Raw genomic sequence first — 23,586 nt, 5'->3', positions numbered from 1 at the left:
TATTACCTGATGGATATAATTATATATTTCTGAATATATAACTTATTTTATATAATTCAATATTTTTCATAATAATTTAACACTTAAAAGATGCCAAAAAAGGACTGTGTGGTAGATAGAGCTCCCTCTCCCCTCTCCCCTCTCCCCTCCCCCCTCCCCCCTCCCCCCTCTCCCCTCTCCCCTCTCCCCTCTCCCCTCTTTCCACGGTCTCCCTCTGATGCCGAGCCGAAGCTGGACGGTGCTGCTGCCATCTCAGCTCACTGCAACCTCCCTGCCCGATTCTCCTGCCTCAGCCTGCCGAGTGCCTGCGATTGCAGGCGTGCGCCGCCACGCCTGACTGGTTTTCGTATTTTTTTGGTGGAGACGGGGTTTCGATGTGTCGGCTGGGCTGGTCTCCAGCTCCTAACCGCGAGTGATCCGCCGGCCTCGGCCTCCCGAGGTGCCGGGATTGCAGACGGAGTCTCGTTAACTCAGTGCTCAATGGCGCCCAGGCTGGAGTGCAGTGGCGTGATCTCGGCTCGCTACAACCACCTCCCAGCCGCCTGCCTTGGCCTCCCTAAGTGCCAAGATTGCAGCCTCTGCCTGGCAGCCACCCCGTCTGGGAAGTGAGGAGCGTCTCCGCCTGACTGCCCATCGTCTGGGATGTGAGGAGCCCCTCTGCCTGGCTCCCCAGTCTGGAAAGTGAGGAGCGTCTCTGCCCGGCCGCCATCCCATCTAGGAAGTGAGGAGCGCCTCTTCCCGGCCGCCATCACATCTGGGAAGTGAGGAGCGTCTCTGCCCGGCCGCCCATCGTCTGAGATGTGGGGAGCACCTCTGCCCTGCCGCCCCGTCCGGGATGTGAGGAGTGTCTCTGCCCGGCCGCCCTGTCTGAGAAGTGAGGAGACCCTCTGCCTGGCAACCGCCCCGTCTGAGAAGTGAGGAGCCCCTCCGCCCGGCAGCCACCCCGTCTGAGAAGTGAGAAGCGTCCTCCCTCCTCGTCTGGGAGGGAGATGGGGGGGTCAGCCCCCCGCCCGGCCAGCCGCCCCGTCCGGGAGGTGAGGGGCACCTCTGCCCGGCCGCCCCTACTGGGAAGTGAGGAGCCCCTCTGCCCGGCCAGCCGCCCCGTCCGGGAGGGAGGTGGGGGGGTCAGCCCCCCTCCCGGCCAGCCGCCCCATCCGGGAGGGAGGTGGGGGGGGTCAGCCCCCCGCCCGGCCAGCCGCCCCGTCCGGGAGGGAGGTGGGGGGATCAGCCCCCTGCCCGGCCAGCCGCCCTGTCCAGGAGGTGGGGGGGGCGCCTCTGCCCGGCCGCCCCTACTGGGAAGTGAGGAGCCCCTCTGCCCGGCCAGCCGCCCCGTCCGGGAGGGAGGTGGGGGGGTTAGCCCCCCGCCTGGCCAGCCGCCCCATCCGGGAGGTGAGGGGCGCCTCTGCCCGGCCGCCCCTTCTGGGAAGTGAGGAGCCCCTCTGCCCGGCCAGCCGCCCAGTCCGGGAGGGAGGTGGGGGGGTCAGCGCCCCGCCCGGCCAGCCGCCCCGTCCGGGAGGGAGGTGGGGGGATCAGCCCCCCGCCCGGCCAGCCGCCCCGTCCGGGAGGGAGGTGGGGGGGTCAGCCCCCCGCCCGGCCAGCCGCCCCGTCCGGGAGGGAGGTGGGGGGGTCAGCCCCCCGCCCAGCCAGCCGCCCCGTCCGGGAGGGAGGTGGGGGGGTCAGCCCCCCGCCCGGCCAGCCGCCCCGTCCGGGAGGGAGGTGGGGGGGTCAGCCCCCCGCCCGGCCAGCCGCCCCGTCCGGGAGGGAGGTGGGGGGGTCAGCCCCCCGCCCGGCCAGCCGCCCCGTCCGGGAGGGAGGTGGGGGGGTCAGCCCCCCGCCCGGCCAGCCGCCCCGTCCGGGAGGGAGGTGGGGGGGTCAGCCCCCCGCCCGGCCAGCCGCCCCGTCCGGGAGGGAGGTGGGGGGGTCAGCCCCCCGCCCGGCCAGCCGCCCCGTCCGGGAGGGAGGTGGGGGGGTCAGCCCCCCGCCCGGCCAGCCGCCCCGTCCGGGAGGGAGGTGGGGGGGTCAGCCCCCCGCCCGGCCAGCCGCCCCGTCCGGGAGGGAGGTGGGGGGTCAGCCCCCCGCCCGGCCAGCCGCCCCGTCCGGGAGGGAGGTGGGGGGGTCAGCCCCCCGCCCGGCCAGCCGCCCCGTCCGGGAGGGAGGTGGGGGGATCAGCCCCCCGCCCGGCCAGCCGCCCTGTCCGGGAGGTGAGGGGCGCCTCTGCCCGGCCGCCCCTACCGGGAAGTGAGGAGCCCCTCTGCCCGGCCAGCCGCCCCCTCCGGGAGGGAGGTGGGGGGGTCAGCCCCCCGCCGGGCCAGCCGCCCCGTCGGGGAGGTGAGGGGCGCCTCTGCCCGGCCGCCCCTACTGGGAAGTGAGGAGCCCCTCTGCCCGGCCAGCCGCCCTGTCCGGGAGGGAGGTGGGGGGTCAGCCCCCCGCCCGGCCAGCCGCCCCGTCCGGGAGGTGAGGGGCGCTTCTGCCCGGCCGCCCCTACTGGGAAGTGAGGAGCTCCTCTGCCCGGCCACCACCCCATCTGGGAGGTGTACTCAACAGCTCATTGAGAACGGGCCATGAAGACAATGGCGGTTTTGTGGAATAGAAAGGGGGGAAAGGTGGGGAAAAGATTGAGAAATCGGATGGTTGCTGTGTCTGTGTAGAAAGAGGTAGACATGGGAGACTTTTCATTTTGTTCTGTACTAAGAAAAATTCTTCTGCCTTGGGATCCTGTTGATCTGTGACCTTACCCCCAACCCTGTGCTCTCTGAAACATGTGCTGTATCCACTCAGGGTTGAATGGATTAAGGGCGGTGCAAGATGTGCTTTGTTAAACAGATGCTTGAAGGCAGCATGTTCGTTAAGAGTCATCACCACTCCTTAATCTCAAGTACCCAGGGACACAAACACTGCGGAAGGCCGCAGGGTCCTCTGCCTAGGAAAACCAGAGAACTTTGTTCACTTGTTTATCTGCTGACCTTCCCTCCACTATTGTCCTGTGACCCTGCCAAATCCCCCTCTGCGAGAAACACCCAAGAATGATCAATAAAAAAGAAAAAAAAAAAAAAAAAAAAAAAAAAGATGCCAAAAAAAGTGTTTCTTTTTCCTGTAGAAACAAAAAAAGTGAATTTTAAAGAATTCATTGATACTATGATGAGCAACACGGAATGCTTCTCTGAAAAATTATGTATGTAAGAATATCATGTCTTCTGCTTTTTGTGGACCAAATAGTTTGACAGATTTTAGAAGAGCGTAAACACTCTTTTAGTCTCTTACAGAGCTGGTTATCCTGCAGGTCATCCGACAAATAAATGCCTGGCTTCCTGCTGCTATATTTGGCTTTAATCTCCTCTAATGACCCCTAATTCTAGAATGTCTTCTACATGCAAGTGAATTAAAAGCTATCATAATTTTATTTTTCATTAGCGCACTTATAGAGGGCTAGAACCATGTATAGCATTCGTTTTGGGGAACAGATTTAAAATGTCTTTCAACTTAGGAAAAATGATGCCTTCTAGTGCCTGAGTACTAATATGAGAATTTCTGGTTACATCTGTCCCCATTTCTTTCTATCTTCCAATGTATTCAGTAACATTTATGAACCATTAATATGTACTAGGCTTTATGTTAAGCTGTAAGTGTGGTAATATGGAAAAGATAGTTTTGCCACTCAGAAGTTCACCATAAAGAAGTGTAAGGTCACATATGTATATTTTTAATGGAGTGAAGTTAGTATGCATTCTAAAAATTGGGGCTGAAAGTAACATCGTATTATTTTGTTCTTACATGTTAGGTAACAGTAGATTTTAAGTAGCAGCTCTTTTTACCTTACAATATAAGATTTAATTTGTCTCCTATACAGGGGTATATCATACAGAGAAAGAGATTGTCAGTTACTTCATTTTTCCTAGGAAATTCACTTTTATGGAGTTTAAAATTTTATTAGCACAGAGTTATATAGTATATTACCTAATCTGTCTCTGTCATTGTATTTTATATCTCATTGTTAATATTGCATGTTTATGTTTACTTCTTTTTCTTTTTTCTTCATTAGACTGCTCAAAGCATGTCTTCTTTATTGGTTCCATATACCTCATTGGGACCTTATATCCCTTTACCCCTCCGCTTTCTCCTAATCCATCAGTCTCCTGTTTTCACTTTTCTTCCTTATTTAGTTTAAATTATCTTATCTATATATACCTAATACCCTAGACTGTCTAGGGTCCATGATACATCAACATTACAGATGCAAACGTATGATTTCCCCCCGTCCTTTTTTTTTTTTTTTTTTTTTTTTTTGAGACTGAGTCTCGCTCTGTCACCCAGGCTGGAGTGCAGTGGCGCGATCTCGGCTCACTGTAACATCTTCCTCCCACCTTCAAGCAATTCTCCTGCCTCAGCCTCCCGAGTAGCTGGGATTACAGGCAACTGCCACCACACCCGGCTAATTTATGTATTTTTAGTAGACGAGATTCCACCATGTTGGCCAGGCTGGTCTCTTAACTCCTGGCCTCAAGTGATCTGCCTGCCTTGGCCTCCCAAAGTGCTGGGATTACAGGCGTGAGCCACCGTGCCCGACCTGATCAATCTCTTAAAGAAAGAGAATCCAGCTTTATTACTGCCAGTACATGACCAAACTGCTTCTATATTTGCCCTGGGAAAAATGGACAAAGGGAAATACTGTTAATTGATGAATAAAAACTTTGCAGAAAATTAGCCAGTGTTTAATTTTCCAAAACTTCCCTCTGTTCAGTAGATACCAGCTACTGATGACTACATGTACTAGGGAAAGTTTAAAATTAGGAAATGCTGATTTCTCACATTATGAATTTCTAAATCCTGTGAAGAAAAGCTTAAAGAGCTTCTGAATATACAGAAGTTCCATTTAAGGACTAGGTCCTCCTTGTAGATGCATCAAAATATTACAAATTCCAAACTGAGACTTAATTCTCAAATGTGTTTTACTTGTTCTAAAACAATCTGTCCACAAATATAAAACTATAAGTAATAAATTGTTATTTTCCTACTGTGAGAATCTTTAGTGTGAAAAAGTATTCTATAAAAGAATTTTTTAAAAAATAAATTATATAATAAAAAATATGTACAAAATGGGTTACAGAGGACAGTTTGTATACACATAGATAAAGATATGGAAGGTAACAACATAACTGTTAACAGGCCAGGCACAGTGGCTCACGCCTATAATCCCAGCACTTTGGGAGGCAAGGTGGGTGGATTGCTTGAGGTCAGGAGTTTGAGACCAGCCTAGCCAACACTGCGAAATCCTGTCTCTACAAAAAAATACAAAAAAAAAAAAAAAATCAGCCAGGCATGGTAGCACACGCCTATAGTCCCAGCTACTTGGGAGGCTGAAGTACAAGAACCTCTTGAACCCAGGAGGCGGAGGCTGCAGTGAACCAAGACCGTGCCACTGCATTCTAGCTTGGGTGACAGAGTGAGACCCTGTCCCCTCCCCCCTCCCAAAAAGTGTTCACAGTAGTTACTACTGAAAAATGGGATTTAGGATGAACAAGATAATTTTACATTTTTAAAAATTCCCTACTAATTTGAATATTTTTATAATAAACACGTATAACTTAAGAATAAAAGTAAAAAAAAAGAGATCATATTCAGATAGAGTCTGAGTTTTCATTAAACTGTTTAATACATGAGTTCAATATTTGTCTAAAAAAGCAATCTCTAAAATTATGCATCATAAGGTTGGATGCGGTGGCTCATGCCATAATGAAGTGGGAGGGAGAGACATATAGGAGCAGAGCATTTGTATATTATTGAAACTAAGTTGATATTATTCAAACTAGGTTGAACTAGCTACCGCGCCTGGCTGTGTTTCTCTATTTCTGCAAAAACCACTGTTGAGGACAGGCGGTGGCTCATGCCTGTAATCCCAATGCTTTGGGAGGTCGAGGCGGGTGGATCATCTGAGGTCAGGAGTTTGAGACCAGCCTGGCCACTTAATGGGAAAGGACAGTCTCTTCAATAAATGGTGCTAGAAAAATGAATATTCTCATGCAAAAAAAAAGCAAAAACATCACATAGTTTTCACTATATACAAAAACTAACTCAAAATGGAGCAAAGACCTAAATGTGAGAGCTAAAACTATAAAAATCTTAGAGAAAAAGGAAGGGGAAATACTTCATGACACTGGATTTGGCAATGATTTCTTGAATATGACACCAAAAGAAAAAACTCGATATGGTAACAAAAGAAAAAAACTTGAAAAACTGGATTTCATCAAAATTTAAAACTTTTTTGCATCAAAGGATACTATCAAGAGTGAAAAGACGGCAGGTGCAGTGGCTCACGCCTGTAATCCCAGTACTTTGGGAGGCCGAGGCAGGTGGATCACCCGAGGTCGGGAGTTCAAGACCAGCCTGGCCAACATGGTGAAACCCTGTCTCTACTAAAAATACAAAATTAGCCAGGCATGGTGGCACATGCCTGTAATCTGAGCTACTCAGGAGGCTGAGGCAGGAGAATTGCTTGAACCCAGGAGGCAGAGGTTGTGGTGAGCCGAGATCGTGCCATTGCACTCCAGCCTGGGCTTCAAGAGCAAAACTCCATCACAAAAAATAATAATAATAAAAGAGTGAAAAGACAAACCATAAAATGGGGGGAAATATTAGCACAGCATATATCTGATAAAGGATTAATATCCAAAATATATAAAGAACTCCTATAACTCAACAACAAAATAACCGCCTAATTTAAAAATAGACCTTTCTGGGCTGGGTGCAGTGGCTCACGCCTGTAATCCCACCACTTTGGAAGGCTGAGGTGGGTGGATCATCTGAGGTCAGGAGTTCGAGACCAGCCTGGCCAACATGGTGAAACCCCATCTCTACTAAAAATACAAAAATTAGCTGGGCATGGTGGTGCATGCCTGTAATCCCAGCTACTCAGGAGGCTGAGGCAGGAGAATCGCTTGAACCCAGGAGGTGGAGGTTGCTAGGAGCCGAGATCGTGCCACTGCAGTCCTGTCTGGGCGACAGAGCAAGACTTCAACTCAAAAAAAAAAAAAAAAAGACCTTTCTTCAAAGAAGATGTACAAAAGGCCAATAGCACATGAAAAGATGCTCAATGTCACTAGCTATTAGGGAAATACAAAGCAAAACCATAATGAGATACTACACTTCACACCCATGAGGATGCCTATTATAAAAAGAAAAAGGCTGGGCGTGGTGGCTCACACCTGTAGTCCTAGCATTTTGGGAGGCCGAGGCAAGAGGATTGCTTAAGCCCAGAAGTTTGAGACCAGCTTGGGCAATACAGTGAGACCCCATCTCTCATATATATATATATTTATTTATTTTTTTTTTTAATAAAAAGGAAAGTGGCTGGGCGTGATAGCTCACGCCTGTAATCCCAGCACTTTGGGAGGCCAAGGTGGGTGGATCATGAGGTCAGGAGATTGAGACCATCCTGGCTAACACATGAAACCCCATCTCTACTAAAAATACAAAAAATTAGCCGGGCGTAGTGGCAGGTGCCTGTAGTTCCAGCTACCCGGGAGGCTGAGGCAGGAGAATGGCTTGAACCCGGCAGGCGGAGCTTGCAGTGAGCCGAGATTGTGCCACTGCACTCCAGCCTGGGCAACAGAGCGAGACTCCATCTCAAAAAAAAAAAAAACAATAAAAAGGAAAGTAATAGGTATCAGTGAGGATGCAGAGAAACTGGAATCCTTGTACATTGGTCGTAGGAATGTAAAACAGTGTAGCTGCTAAGGAAAACCATATGGTGGTTCCTCAAAAAGTTAGGGTTTTTTTTTCAAGACAGTCTCACTCTGTCATTGAGGCTGGAGTGTAGTGACACAATCATAGCTCACCACAGCCTCAAAAATCCCTGAGCTCAAGCAATCCTTCTGCCTTAGCACCTCAAATAGCTGGGACTACAGGCATGCACCACCATGCCCGGATGATTTTTTAAATTTTTTATAGAGATGGGATCTTGAGTAAGATGCTGCCCAGAAACAATCCTCCCACTTCGGCCTCCAAAAGTGCTGGATTATGGGTATGAGCCACCACCCGGCCCCTCAAAAAGTTAAACATAGAGTTATGTGATCCAACAACTTCAGTTCTGAGTATATGCCCAAATGAATTGAAAGCATGAGCTCAAACAGATACTTGTACACCAACAATCACAGGAGCATTATGCCACAATAAAAGGTGGAAACAACCTGAATGTCCATCACTAGATGAATGGATAAACAAAATGTGTTGTATATACATACAATGAAATATTATTCAGCCTTAATAAGGAGACATATGTGACTGGGCACGGTGGCTCACACCTGTAATCCCCGTACTTACGGAGGCCGAGGCAGGCGATCACCTGAGGTCAGGAGTTCGAGACCAGCCTGGCCAACATGGTGAACCCCGTCTCTACTAAAAATACAAAAATTTGCCAGGTGTGATGGTGGGCGTCTGTAATCCCAGCTACTTGGGAGGCTGAGGCTGGAGAATCGCTTGAACCCAGGAGGCAAAGGTTGCAGTGACTGGAGATCGAGCCATTACACTCCAGCCTGGGTGACAAGAGTGAAACTCCATCTCAAAAAAAAAAAAAAGATAAAAAAATAAAAATAAAATTAAGGAGACACATGCTACAATATATATGAACATTGAAGACATCATGCTAAGTGAACTAAGCCAATCACAAAAGGTCAAAAACTGTAAGATTCCACTTATGTGAGGTACCTAGATGCCTTCATCTGTTCAGGATGCTATAACAAAAATATCATAAATCAGGTGGCTTATAAACAACATTTATTTCTCACAGTTCTAGAGGCTGGGAAGTCCAAGATCAAGACACTGGCAAATTTGGTGTCTGGTGAGAGCCCGTTCCTCATAGATGTTGACTTCTTGCTGTGTCGTCAGTGGGTGGAAGGGGTGCACAAGCTCCCTCAGGTCTCTCTCTTTTTTTTTTTTGAGACGGAGTCTCGCTCTGTCACCAGGCTGGAGTGCAGTGGCGCGATCTCGGCTCACTGCAACCTCCACCTCCTGGGTTCAAGCAATTATCTTGCCTCAGCCTCCCAAGTAACTGGGACTACAGGTGCATGCCACCACGCCTAGCTAATTTTTGTATTTTTAGTAGAGACGGGGTTTCACCATGTTGGCCAGGATGGTCTCGATCTCTTGACCTCGTGATCTGCCTGCCTCAGCCTCCCAAAGTGCTGGGATTATAGGCGTGAACCACCACACCTGGATCCCCGGGTCTCTTTTATAAGGGCACTATTCCCATTCATGAGGGCTCCACTCTCATGACCTCATCACCTCCCAGGGGTCCCCCCACAGCCTATACCATCACCTTGGGGGTTAGGATTTCGACAAATGAATTTTCAGGAGACACTAACATTCAGACCATAGCATCAGGATGGGTAAATTCATAGAGAAATAAAGTAGAATGGAGGTTACCAGGTGATAAGGGAAGAGGGCAATGGGGAATTACTGCTTAATGGGTATAAAATTCCTGTCTGAGATGAACAAAATCTGGAAATGGATAGTGGTAAGAATTGTACAACACTGTGAATGTACTTAATTCCACTGAATTATATACTTCAAAATGATTAAAATGGTAAATTGTATATTATGTGTATTTTACCATAAATATATAAAAGCTATTATTAATCTTATAATTTTTAAAATAAATGATTGTCTTAGATTTTTCTAAAATATCTATTTGTTTAAAAAAAAATGCAGGAATACAAAATGGCAAGAAAACTGTACCAACACCTTGGGAGGCTGAGGTGAGAGGACTGCTTGAGGCCAGAGTTTGAGACCAGCCTGGGCAACATAGCAAGACCCTGTCTCTACAAAAAATTTAAAAATTAGCCAGGTATGGTGGCATGTACTAAGTCCCAGCTACTTTGGAGGCTGAAGTGGGAGGATCACTTGAGCCTGGGAGGTCAAGGCAGCAGTGAGCCGTGATCGAGCCACTGTACTCTAGCCTGAGTGACAGCGCAAGAGCCTGTCTCAAAAACCAAAAACAAGGCCAGGTGCAGTGGCTCATGCCTGTAATCCCAGCACTTTGGGAGGCTGAGGCAGGTGAATCACCTGAAGTCAGGAGTTCGAGACCAGCCTGACCAATATGGTGAAATGCCATCTCTACTAAAAATACAAAAATTAGCTGGGCGTCATGGCGTGCACCTGTAGTCTCAGCTACTCCAGGGACTGAGAAGGGAGAATTCCTTGAATCCGGGAGGTGGAGTATGCAGTGAGCGGAGATCACGCCACTGCACTCTAGCCAGGGTGACAGAGCAAGACTCCATCTCAAAAAAAAAAACAAAAACAAAAACAAAAATGACAAGAACTAACCAAAACCCAAAAGAAACAAATAAGACAAGAGAAAATGGACCTATTGAAGACACAGATTTTGAAGTTATCAGACACAGGTTTTAAAATAACTGTGATTAGTATGTTCAAGAAATTAGATGACAGAATGGAGAATTTTACCAGAGATCTGGACACGCTAAAAAAAAAAAAAAAAAAACAATGAAAATTCTAAAAGCAAAAAACAGAAAATAAATAAATAAATATAAAATTAAGAACTCGATAGGTAGGTTAACAGCAGATTAGCTACAACTGAAAAGAGGACAGGAAGATAGATCATAGAATACCCAGACTAAAGCTGGAGGGGTAAGAAAAAGGTTGGAAAAATATAGAAAAGAGCTGAAGACACATTTGGCACACAGTGAAAGATCTAACATATGTGTATTCAGAACTACACAAGGAGACGAGAAAGTGGAGCAGAAGCAACATCTGAAGAGATGAGTTCTGACTGAGAATTTTCCAACACTGACAAAAAAAGCACCTAAAGATTTAAGAAGCAATATGAACCCAGAGCAGGATAAAAGACACACACATGGCCCAGTGTGGTGGCACATGCCTATAATCCCAGCATTTTGGGAGTCTGAGGTGGAAGGATTGCTTGAAGCCAGGGATTCAAGACCAGCCTGGGCAACAAGGCCAGACCCTGTCTCTACAAAAAAAACTAAAAAAAAAATAAAAATTTAAGAAGACAGATACCCATAGATAAATCATAGTAAATTGCTGAATACTAAAAAGAAAGAAAAAAAATCTTTTTTTTTTTTTTTTCCTGAGACGGAGTTTTGCTCTGTTGTCGTGGCTTGAGTGCAGCTGCACGATCTCAGCTCAAAGCAACCTCTGACTCCTGGGTTCAAGCGATTCTCCTGCCTCAGCCCCTCCCGAGTAGCTGAGATTACACGCATGCACCACCACACGTGGCTAATTTTTTTTTTGTATTTTTAGTAGAGACAGGGTTTCACCACATTGGCCAGGCTGGTTTCGAACTCCTGACCTTGTGATCCACCGGTCTTGGCCTCCCAAAGCGCTGAGATTACAAGCGAGAGCCACCACACCCAGCCTGAGAGAAAATCTTCAAAGCACACAAAGTCAGCTGGGCACGGTGGCTCACACCTGTAATCCCAGCACTTTGGGAGGCCAAGGTGGGCAGATCACAAGGTCAGCAGTTCGAGACCAGCCTGGCCAATATGGTGAAACCCTGTCTCTACTAAAAATACAAAAATTAGCTGGGCGTGGTGGCAGGCACCTGTAGTTCCAGCTACTCAAGAGGCTGAGGCAGCAGAATCGTTTCAAACTCGGAGGCGGAGGTTGCAGTGAGTCGAGATTGCGCTACTGCACTCCAGCCTGGCAACAGAGTGAGACTCTGTCTCAAAAAAAAAAAGATAAATAAAAGCACACAAAGTAAAAATAAACTTTAACAAAATGAAAAAAAAAAAGTTAATTTCTCAACAGAAACAACAGTAACGCTGAGGAGGGCGGATCACCTGAGGTCAGGAGTTTGAGACCAGCCTAGCCAACATGGCAAAACCCCATCTCTACTAAAAATACAAAAATTAGGCCGGGCGCGTTGGCTCACGCCTGTAATCCCAGCACTTTGGGAGGCTGAGGTGGGCGGATCACTTGAGGTCAGGAGTTCAAGACCAGCCTGGCCAACATGGTGAAATCCGTCTCTATTAAAAATACAGAAAATCGTCAGGTGTGGTGGTGCGTGCCTGTAATCCCAGTTACTTGGGAGGTTAAGGCAGGAGAATTGCTTGAATCTGGGAGGCAGAGGTTGCAGTGAGCCAAGATCACGTCACTGCACTCCAGCCTGGGCAACAGAGCAAGAGTCTATCTCAAAACAAACAAACAAACAAAAAAACAATGTTTTGAGAAATAAAACAAGGCTGAGCATAGTGGCTCACATCTGTAATCCCAGCACTTTGGGAGGCTGAGGTAGGCAGATCACCTGAGGTCAGGAGTTTTAGACTACCTGGCCAACATGGTAAAAACCCATCTGTACTAAACATACAAAAATTAGCTGGGTGTGGTGGCATGCAGTTACTTGGGAGGCTAAGGCAGGAGAATTGCTTGAACCCAGGAGGCACAGGCTGCACCACTGCACTCCAGCCTGGATGACAGAGCTAGACTCCGTCTCAAAAAGGGGGAAAAAAAAAATGACTGGCTTGCATAGCCTGGGCAACATGGTGAAATCCCATCTCTACAAAAAATATGAAAACTAGCAGGGTGTGGTGGTATACCCCTAGAGGTTCCAGCTACTCAGGGGGCTGAGATGGGAGGATCGCTTGAGCCCCGGAGCTGAGGCTGCAATGAGCTGTGATTGCACCACTGCCCTCCAGCCTGGGCAACAGAACAAGACCGTCTCAAAACAAAACACAAAAACAAGAACAGCCTGGGCAACATTGCGACATCCCATCTCTATTCAAAATAAATAAAATTTTTTTAAAGAAATAAAAGTAAAATTAAATAATGGATTTTAGACTACAGGTTTTGGGTCCCACCTGAAGCCTAGCCACAGCAGCCACAGATCAAAGAATGCCAGCAACAGTCCACGGCTAGTACTTAAGATATTCCAGCCTCCTAATGTTGATTCTTCATCTTCCTAGCAGCCCTAACTTGGATGAATCAAGAAAAAGCTGGGTGGCCAGGTATGGTGGCTCATGCCTATAATTTCTTCACTTTGGGAGGCCAAGACAGGAGGATTGCTTGAGCCCAGGAATTTGAGACCAGTCTAGGCAACACAGCAAAACCTTGTCTCTACAAAAAAAAGTTTATTTTAATTAGCTGGGTGTGGTGGCAGATGCTGGTGGTCCCAGCTCTACTTGATGGACTAAGTAGATCCCTTGAGAGAACCACTTGGGTCCAGGAGGTCAAGGCTGCAGTGAGCCATGATCATGCCACTGCATTCCAGACTGTGCAACAGTGAGACTCCATCTCAAAAAAAAAAAGGGGGCCGGGCGTGGTGGCTCATGCCTGTAATCCTAGCACTTTGGGAGGCCGAGGCGCGCAGATTGCCTGAGGTCAGGAGTTCGGGACCAGTCTGGCCAACATGATGAAACCCCGTCTCTACTAAAAATACAAAAAAATTAGCTGGATGTGGTGGCGTGCGCCTGTAATCCCAGCTACTTGGGAGGCTGAGGCAGGGGAGTTGCTTGAACCAGGGAGGTGGAGGTTGCGGAGAGCCAAGATTGCGCCATTGCACTCCAGCCTGGGTGACAGAGCGAGACTCCATCTCAAAATAAAAAATAAAAATAAAAAATAAAAGTGGAGGGAGAGCTGGAAATTTTCACAAGAAATATATTCAAAATAACCAAGGAAAGGGAAATGAAGATACATAAGACAAACACACAAAAAAGATCAGGATGAATTCAGGGATCAGATGGGGTGAAAAAGGCAGCTATTCTGGCACAAGGTCCCAACACTTGCAGGTGGAACTGAGACAGACCAAATGGTAGAAATTCCCAGAAGCAGAGAGGGGAGTGAAAGACAGCGTCAGTCACTAATTACTTCCAATATAGGAAGTTCTCTCACTCTAGATCTCTTACCTGAAGGCAGAAAACAAATTTGTGCAAAACAAAAACAAACAAACAAAAAACTGTGCCTAAAATAATAGCTAACTGCTGAGAACAGAATGGGTAAAGATAGGGAGTTCACTTACTTGTTTAGACAAAGGTGAGCTTCAATAAAGATATCCTTAGCTTTTTCAGGGAAGTCCTTTATTTTAAAGTTGGCATCATAGTCTTTTATCCTCCGGATTCTGTAAAATTAAGCCTGAGTATTACTTCTAAAGGTCTTACAATTCCATAATTCACAGCCTACACTGACCTCCATTCATGTCCATCCACTTACTCAATAATTGTTTAGCTTTTTTTTTTTTTCTTTTTTTGAGTCTCGCTCTGTCACCCAGGCTGGAGTGCAGTGGCATGATCTCGGCTCACTGCAAGCTCTGCCTCCCAGGTTCACGCCATTCTCCTGCCTCAGCCTCCTGAGTAGCTGGTACTACAGGCGCCCGCGGCCACACGCGGCTAAATTTTTGTATTTTTAGTAGAGACGGGGTTTCACCGTGTTAGCCAGGATGGTCTCGATCTCCTGACCTCAGGATCCACCCGCCTCGGCCTCCCAAAGTCCTGGGATTACAGGCGTGAGCTACCATGCCCGGCCAATAATTGATTTTTTAATGTGTCAAGTCCTGGAAATTCAACCTTCTCCCTCTTAAATTAAGCACTCTAAAGAAAGACTAAGACTTCTCATAGTGAAATTTCAGAATTCTAGAATCAAAGATAACATCTTATATGCACTAAAAACAGAAAAAACGGGTTTCATACAAATGCTCAAGAGTCAAAATAGGCCAGGCGCGGTGGCTCACGTCTGTAATCCCAGCACTTTGGGAGGCCGAGGCAGGTAGATCACTTGAGGTCAGAAGTTTGAGACCAGCCTAGCCAACAGGGTGAAACCCCATCTCTACTAAAAATCCAAAAATAAGCTGGGCATGGTGGTGCGCACCTGTAATCCCAGCTACTCCGGAGGCTGAGGCACAAGAATCGCTTGAACCCAGGAGGCGGAGGTTGCAGTGAGCAGAGATCGCACCACCGCATTCCAGCCTGGGTCACAGAGCGAGACTCCATCTCAAAAAAAAAAAAAAGCTGGGCATGGTGGTGCTGTCTGTAATCCCAGCTACTTGGGAGGCTGAGGCAGGAGAATACTTGAACTTAGGAGGCAGAGGTAGTGATCGCGCCACTGCACTCCAGCCTGGGAAACAGAGCGAGACTCCATCTCAAAAAAAAGAGTCAGAATAACACTGGGCTTCTTTTTTTTTTTTTTTTTTTTTTTTTTGAGACAGAGTCTCGCACTCCGTCACACAGGCTGGAGTACAGTGGCGCAATCTCGGCTCACTGCAACCTCTGCCTCCTGGGTTCAAGCAATTCTCCTGCCTCAGCCTCCTGAGTAGCTGGGATTACAGGCACACATCACCCCGCCCGCCTAATTTTTGTATTTTTAGTAGAGATGGGGTTTCACCATGCTGACCAGGCTGGTCTCGAACTCCTGACCTTGTGATCTGCCTGCCTCGGCCTCCCAAAGTGCTGGGATTACAGGCCTGAGCCATGGCACCTGGCAACACTGGGCTTCCTAACAGCAACATTAGAAGTTACAAAGACAGGCCGGGTGCAGTGGCTCACGCCTGTAATCCCAGCACTTTGGGAGGCCGAAGCAGGCAGATCATGAGGTCAGGAGCTCGAGACCATCCTGGCCAACATGGTGAAACCCCGTCTCCACTAAAATACAAAAAATTAGCCAAGCGTGATGGCACGTGCCTGTAGTTCCGGCTACTTGGGAGACTGGGGCAGAAGAATCACTTGAACCCAGGAGGCAGAGGTTGCAGTGAGCTGAGATCCTGCCACTGCACTCCAGCCTGGGTGACAGAGCGAGACTTCGTCTCAAAAAAAAAAAGAAGTTACGGCCGGGCGCAGTGACTCAGGTCTGTAATCCCAGCACTTTGGGAGGCCAAGGTGGGCGGATCACAAGGTCAGGAGTTCGAGACCGGCCTGGCCAATATGGTGAAACCCTGTCTTTACTAAAAATACAAAAATTAGCTGGGCGTGGTGGCGGGCGCCCGTAGTCCCAGCTACTCAGGAGACTGAGGCAGGGGAATTGTTTGAACCCAAGAGGCAGAGGTTGTAGTGAGTCAAGATCGCACCACTGCAATCCAGCCTGGGCGAAAGAGTGAGACTCCGTCTCAAAAAAAAAATAAAATAAAAAGTAATTACAAAGACAACAGAGCAGTGCTTTTATTATTCATTCACTCATTCATTCATTCATTCATTCACTGAGACAGGGTCTCACTCTGTCACCCAGGCTAGAGTACAGTGACGCCATCAGGGCTCACTGCAGCCTTGACCTCTGGGACTCATGCAATTCTCCCACTTCAGACTCCCAAGTAACTGGAACTGCAGGTGTGCACTACCACGCTTGGCTAATTTTCACTTTTTTTTAGTTTTTGTAGAGACAAGGTCTCACTGTGTTGCCCAGCTGGTATTCAACTCCTGCTCAAGTGATCCTCCTGCCTCAGCCTCCCAAAGTGTTGAGATTACAGGCATGACCCACCACGCCCAGACTTTGAGCAGTACTTTTAATTGAGGAAAAAATTATTTCTATCACAGAATTAAATACCTGGGCAAATTATAAATGAAGTGGGAGAATAAAAGAAAGATTTCTTTTTAGACTTGCAAGATCTTATTTATCCACCATGCAGCCTTTCTCAGGCAGCTGCTAGAAAATGTGCTCCACCAAAGTAATGAAATAGACTATGAAAACATAAAGACATAGGATCCAAGCAACAGAGAATACAACGCAAGAGGGAGGCAATCAGCCTGACCAACATGGTGAAACCCCATTTCTACTAAAAATACAAAAATTAGCTGGGCGTGGTGGCGCACGCCTGTAATCCCAGCTACTCAGGAGGCTGAGGCAGGAGAATCGCTTGAACCTGGGAGGCGGAGGTTGCAGTGAGCTGAGATCGTGCCACTGCACTCCAGCCTGGGCAACAGAGCAAGACTCAGTCTCAAAAAAAAAAGAAAAGAAAACAGAGGCAAGAGGAATCTTAGATCCTAAGACGTACAGTTGGCCTTAAGAGCAACTAGTCCAGATTAAAACAGGTAAGAAGACTCCAGGAGGGATTTCTTGAAAAAGATGAAATTAATAAAATGTTTAATGTTGCAGGGCATGGTGGCTCACACCTGTAATCCTAGCACTTTGGGAGGCTGAGGCAGGTAGATAATGAGGTCAGGAGTTCGAGACCAGCCTGGCCAATATTGGTGAAACCACGTCTGTACTAAAAATACAAAACAGCCAGGTGTGGTGGCACACACCTGTAGTCCCACCTACTGGGGAGGCTAACACAGAAGAATTGCTTGAACCCGGGAGGCAGAGGTTGCAGTGAGCCAAGATCACACCATTGCACTCCAGCCTGGGCAACAGAGTGAGACTCCCTCTCAAAAAAAAAAAAAAAAAAAAAAAAAAAAATTAATGTTTTGAATGCACAGAGAGGAAATTACATAACCCATAGTTCCATAAGCAAATGAGCAAATTAAGACACTACACTTCAGAAAAAAAAAATATATTATGCAGGAAAGAAAAAGTGTTCATAATGTACTATATAACTCAGCTGTCAACAGCATTTTCCAAGTTATAACAATATAGAGAATTTGATTTAATCAAAGTATTAATTTAAGTGTGTTAAAGGAATTTATCCCAGGGATGTGAGGTTGGTTTAATATTTGAAAATCAATTAATAAGGCTGGGCACGGTGCCTCACGCCTGTAATGCCAGCACTTTGGGAGGTCAGGAAGGTGGATCACCTGAGGTCAGGAGTCCAGGCTGGCTAACATGGTGAAACCCTGTCTCTACTAAAAATACAAAAATCAGTGGGGCATGGTGGTGCACACCTGTAGTCTCAGCTACTCTGGAGGCTGAGGCAGGAGAATCACTTGAACCTGGGAGGCAGAGGCTGCAGTGGGCCGAGATGGAGCCACTGCACTCCAGCCTGGGTAACAGAGCAAGACTCCATCTCAAAAAAAAAGAAGAAAAGAAAAGAAAATCAATTATTATGTCATCATTTCAACAGAATAAAGAACAAATATCACATGAACATCTCAATAGACACAAAAAAGCATTTGACAAAATCTGACACCCCTTTATACTCTTTTAACCTCAAAGCCTTGCTTGTACTGTTCTGTTTCCCTAGAATGCTATCTATTCCTCACCACACTTCTCCACCTGGCTAACTCTAAAAAAAAAAAAAAAAAAAACAACTTTTTTTTTTTTTTTTTTTTTTGAGATGGAGTCTCACTCTGTTGCCCAGGCTGGAATGCAGTGGTGCAATCTGGGCTCACTGCAACCTCCACCTCCTGGGTTCAAGCGATTCTCCTGCCTCCGCCTTCCGAGTAGCTGAGATTACAGGTATGTGCCACCATGCTTGGCTAAATTTTGTACCTTTAGTAGAGATGGGATCTCACCATGTTGGCCAGGCTGGTCTCGAACTCCCGACCTCAGGTGATCCGCCAGCCTTGGCTTCCCAAAGTGCTGGGATTACAGTTGTGAGCCACCGCATCCAGCCACAATCCCAACTTTAAATATCATTTCCTCAGGCAAGTCTTCTCTGATCTCCCAGACCAAGTTATCTTTTTTTTTTTTTTTTGAGACGGAGTCTTGCTCTGTCACCCAGGCTGGAGTGCAGTGGTGCAATCTCGGCTCACTGCAAGCTCTGCCTCCTGAGTTCACACCATTCTCCGGCCTCAGCCTCCTGAGTAGCTGGGACTACAGGCGCCCGCCACCGCGCCTGGCTAATTTTTTGTATTTTTAGTAGAGACGGGGTTTCCCTGTGTTAGCCAGGATGGTCTCGATCTCCTGACCTCGTGATCCACTCGCCTCGTCATCCCAAAGCGCTGGGATTACAGGCGTGAGCCACCGCGCCCAGCCATTATCTTTCCCTGTCATATGCTCCCACGGCACTCCTACTTCACTACACCTATAATTATTTGTGTGCGATCAGTATTTAATGACTGTTTTCCTCCCCTAGAAGAGAACTGCATGGTAAAACCGTATGTGCTTTGTTCATCATCACCATGGACCCTGCTCACAGTCCAGGAGAGAAATACATGAGAGGAAACATTGCAGTACAGAGTATTAGGAGAAATAAATACAAGTGTGCAATTATAATCACAGCAAAGGCAGCACCAAAAATAGTCATGGAGGCCTTAGAAACAAACATGATAGCCCGGCGTGGTGGCTCACGCCTGTAATCCCAGCACTTTGGGAGGCCTGAGGCTGGCGGATCACCTGAGGTCGGGAGTTCAAGACCAGCCTGACCAACATGGAGAAACCCCGTCTCTATTAAAAATACAAAATTAGCCAGGCGTGGTGGCACATGCCTGTAATCCCAGCTACTCGGGAGCTGAGACAGGAGAATCGCTTGAACCCAGAAGGCAGAGGTTGTGGTGAGCCGAGATTGCACCATTGCACTCCAGCCTGGGCAACAAGAGTAAAACTCCATCTCAAAAAAAGAAGAAAAAAAAAAGTAGGAGGGGAAAAAGACATTTCAGGCAAAGGAAAGGATGTGCAAAGACAAAGAGGAATGGTACAGTACTGGCAAGGAATTGGCAATTTGGAAATGCTAAAATTTAGGATGAGAAAAATGGAATAAGGACAAAGAATGATGGTGGAGAAAAAGGCAAGGACCAGATTATAAAAGCTTTGTATACCACTGAAGATATCTGGATTTTATTCTTTGGTTAACAGGAAGCCATAAAAGAGTTCTAAGCAGGGAGGTGATATGATAAAATCTTTTTTTTTATTATTTTTTTTTGAGACAGAGTTTCGCCCTTGTTGCCCAGGCTGGAGTGCAATGGCACGATCTCAGCTCACCGCAACCTCCGCCTCCCAGGTTCAAGCAATTCTCCTGCCTCAGCCTCCTGAGTAGCTGGGATTACAGGCATGTGCCACCACGCCCGGCTAATTTTGCATTTTTAGTAGAGACGAGGTTTCTCCATGTTGGTCAGGCTGGTTTTCAATTCCTGACCTCAGGTGATCTGCCCACCTCAGCCTCCCAAAGTGCTAGGATTACAGACGTGAGCCACCGCACCCAGCCAATAAAATCTATATGTAGAGAAATAAGTCATGGCCATGTGAAGAATTCATACTGACTCAATATACTTATGCACATAAACCTATACATGATTTACATATAGTGACAGCGGCTACTCTGGGCACACTGGCCTATGGGGTAGCCCTGCTCTGCAATGAACAGTACAAATTTAAAAAAAAAGATAGATACAGTCAGAGCTAGACTGGCTGGGTGTGACGGGTCACACCTGTAATCCCAGAATTTTGGGAGGCTGAGGTGGGAGGACTGCTTGAGCCCAGGAGTTCGAGACCAGCCTGGGCAACATAGTGATACCCCGTCTCTACAAAAATTTCTTTTAAAAATTAGCCAGGTCGGCTGGGCGCAGTGGCTCAAGCCTGTAATCCCAGCACTTCAGGAGGCCGAGGTGGGTGGATCACGAGGTCAAGAGATCGAGACCATCTTGGCCAACATGGTGAAACCCCGTCTTTACTAAAAATACAAAAATTAGCTGGGCGTGGTGGTATGCATCTGTAGTCCAGCTACTCGGGAGGCTGAGGCAGGAGAATCTCTTGAACCCGGGAGGCAGAGGTTGCGGTGAGTTAAGAGTGAAACTCCATCTCAAAATAAATAAATAAATAAATAAATAAATAAATAAATAAATAAATAAAGGGCTGGGCGTGGTGGCTCTCGCCTGTAATCCCAGCACTTTGGGAGGCCAAGGCGGGCCTCCTGAGGTCAGGAGTTCAAGACCAGCCTGACCAAGAGACTAACATGGAGAAACCACATCTCTACTAAAAATACAAAATTAGCCGGGCATGGTGGCACATGCCTGTAATCCCAGCTACTCAGGAGGCTGAGGCAGGAGAATCATTTGAACCCGGGAGGCGGAGGTTGCGGTGAGCCAAGATCGTGCCATTGCATTCTAGTCTGGGCAACAAGAGCAAAACTCCATCTCAAAAAAAAAAAAAAATTAAATATATGATTAAAAAAGGATCCTATACACTCCAAAGTCAACTCCCTAACTGATATAACAAAAATTACCAATAAAGGCAGGGATGCTGAGAATCAGGAAGCCCACATTATTCTGCATTAAATACAGACTCTAGTACAAAGGAGAAAATACCATCATGTTATTAAGAGAATGACACCCAACCCAATTAACCCAAAAAGGTCTCTTTGGGATAAAGTAGCAACAAAAAATTGTTATTCTAATACCAATACCCAATTGTCTCAGACACCTACGACACTTGTGATGCCATAGTCTTCTTCATTCGTTCAGTTCTATCAGTCCCTCCTTTGAAAGAGATGATATGCGTGCATCACCCTCAGGAGGAACATAGGCATCAAATATACCAGCTGTAATAAGGGAAGAAAAAAATTAAGAAAGTGTTGAAAGATTGAGAAAAACTCATAAAATTGAAGTAATGTAAAATTGGGAAGGATTGTGGATATGAAGTAGACTAATGAAACAGACTTCCATGTAGAGAGAACTATGTTACACCAGAAAAAAACAAAACAAGGCCGGGCACAGTGGCTCACACCTGTAATCCCAGCACTTTGGGAGGCAGAGGCGGGCGGATCACAAAGTCAGGAATTCAAGACCAGCCTGGCCAAGATGGTGAAACCCCATCTCTACTAAAAATACAAAAATTAGCCGGGCATGGTGGCAGGTGCCTGTAATCCCAGCTACTTGGAAGGCTGAGGTAGAAGAATCGCTTGAACCCAGGAGGGCAGAGGTTGCAGTGAGCCCAGATTGTGCCACTGGGCGACAGAACGAGACTCTGTCTCAAAAAACAAAACAAAACAAAACAAAAAAAGCCAGAAAGATTTAAGTCTTCTCTCAGAGCCTCAGTTTCTATTTCCACAAAATGGAGAAATTTCACTCTTGCCTTCTAGGGACAGTGTGAAAGTAAGTTCAAAGAACAACTTCATGATATATAGTGTATATAAGGTTAATCATTATTGAGGTTGAACTGACTTCGTGCTTAATTAAATATTATCAATCATAGTCCAAGTCATCCCAAGTTCCAGAAGATCTCTGACAGAAGGATCCCAGGTCAGGGTCCCAGAAATACCTCACCTGTACAGGCCAGATGTATGGAACGGTCCGATTTTTCTGGAGGAATAACCAATCCTGCTTTCCGGGCATGTTGCATAAACTCCTTTTCTGTTTTAAATTTAGGTTGATAAATAGGAGGTGTGAAACGTTTTTTAGTTCTTACTGGAACTATAGCTGTGGACTGAGTCACCAGAACTGGCTGGAAGGTAAAGGAAAGGTTAGGAACCTAGAAAAAAGATCTACTATCTTTTACAAACTCTAAGCAAAGCACTATAGAGGGAATATCCAAAGAATGCTTCAGGAACAATTATAAAACAATATCACAGGGAAAAAATGCATTAGGACCTTAATACTTATGGGTGTCTCTAAATAGAAGACAGTTAGCAACCTTTATTAACATCACATTTACTAAAGGCTTTCCTTTAGAACTTCCCACAGTACAGGACTATGCTAACTCCTACGGATACTGAGTTGACCAAAGCAAGTTTCAAAAACTGATGGTGATGGGGAAACACCAACTCAATACTGAAATGGGCAGAATACTATTCTTTATTATTTTTTGAGGCAGATCGCTAGCCTGGAGTGCAGTGGCACGATCACGGTTCACTGCAGCCTTGACCTCCTGGGCTCTAGCTATCCTCCCACCGCAGCCTCCCAAGTAGCTGGGACTAAGGAGTGCGCCATCGCATCCGGCTAATTTTAAAATTTTTTTGTAAAGACCAGGTCTTATATGTTGCCCAGGCTCATTTCGAACTCCTGGGCTCAAGCCATCCTTCCGCCTCGGACTTTCAAAGTGCTGGGATTACAAGTGTGAACCACCGCGCCTGGCCCTGAATGCTATTCTTAAAGCATAAGCAAAGTCCTCTTGTAGGCATCTACTCCATATGTACTTGTGATATTTTGCTCATCCTATCGGGAGTCTCGCTGTAAACTTTATTCTGTCGTTTTAGCACCCAACTGACCAATAAACCCTCGAAAGACCAGGAGACCTTTTCTCTCTGATCATGAGGTTTGCTCAGACGGGGCAGTGACAATATGGGACGCCCTCATTTTCGGCTACTCTTCAACGTAGTTCACTTATAAGAATCGAAGATTAGGGAGTCCACCTTCCAACCCATTATTTGTCTCTCCTTTAATATCTCCTCGCCAGACAGACCCAAACCAATCCGGAAAAACTTAATACCCGTTAATTCACTCGCTCTCAAGGCCCTGTCTAGGCTATCCCCATTCGACCACTGAGCTCCGCAGCTAGGTCCTGTCCACCTAAGCCTCTTCCCCGGCCTAGGTATGACTCGTATTGTCCCAGCTCACCAAGGACAATTGCACAGAGAGTATTTCCCTCGACTCTGTCCTCCTCCTGTAGCCCCTAAGGTCCTATCGGCCCCGTCCCTACCCACCTGCCGAGACCACCAGCCCAAAACCCTCGATAAACGAGAACCCTTGAGGTATGGGGGCTGCCATCTTGTTCCCGCAAAGGCCGCCGGGAAGGGAGCTGAGAGTGAAGAGCGTCGGGTAGGAGAAAAGCCGCATAGGGTGGAGCTAGCACAGGAGTGGAATTTTCCAGGGAGCGCGCCCTCCGCCG

General features: G+C 47.1%; 1 protein-coding gene and 1 pseudogene across 28 annotated transcripts in view; one reads left to right on the top strand and one right to left on the bottom strand.

Annotated features, from left to right (window-relative positions):
* Positions 1-3,317, top strand: part of EFCAB13 (EF-hand calcium binding domain 13) — a 79,416-nt gene extending 76,099 nt beyond the window's left edge. For all 28 annotated transcript variants that reach the window (XM_063798354.1, XM_054671279.2, XM_054671282.2 and 25 more), the window contains one exon: positions 3,098-3,317. In XM_063798354.1, coding sequence (XP_063654424.1) covers positions 3,098-3,180 — 83 coding nt within the window. In that variant the 3' untranslated portion in view covers positions 3,181-3,317. The remainder of the gene's footprint in view (positions 1-3,097) is intronic.
* The window catches only part of LOC101059081 (large ribosomal subunit protein mL45-like), a 40,085-nt pseudogene extending 16,499 nt beyond the window's left edge, over positions 1-23,586 (bottom strand).

Source organism: Pan troglodytes, chromosome 19 (genome assembly GCF_028858775.2).
Source record: "Pan troglodytes isolate AG18354 chromosome 19, NHGRI_mPanTro3-v2.0_pri, whole genome shotgun sequence".
NCBI classification, from domain to species: domain Eukaryota; kingdom Metazoa; phylum Chordata; class Mammalia; order Primates; family Hominidae; genus Pan; species Pan troglodytes.
Note: the sequence above shows the minus strand (reverse complement) of the source record. Positions and strands in the feature narration are given on the sequence as shown.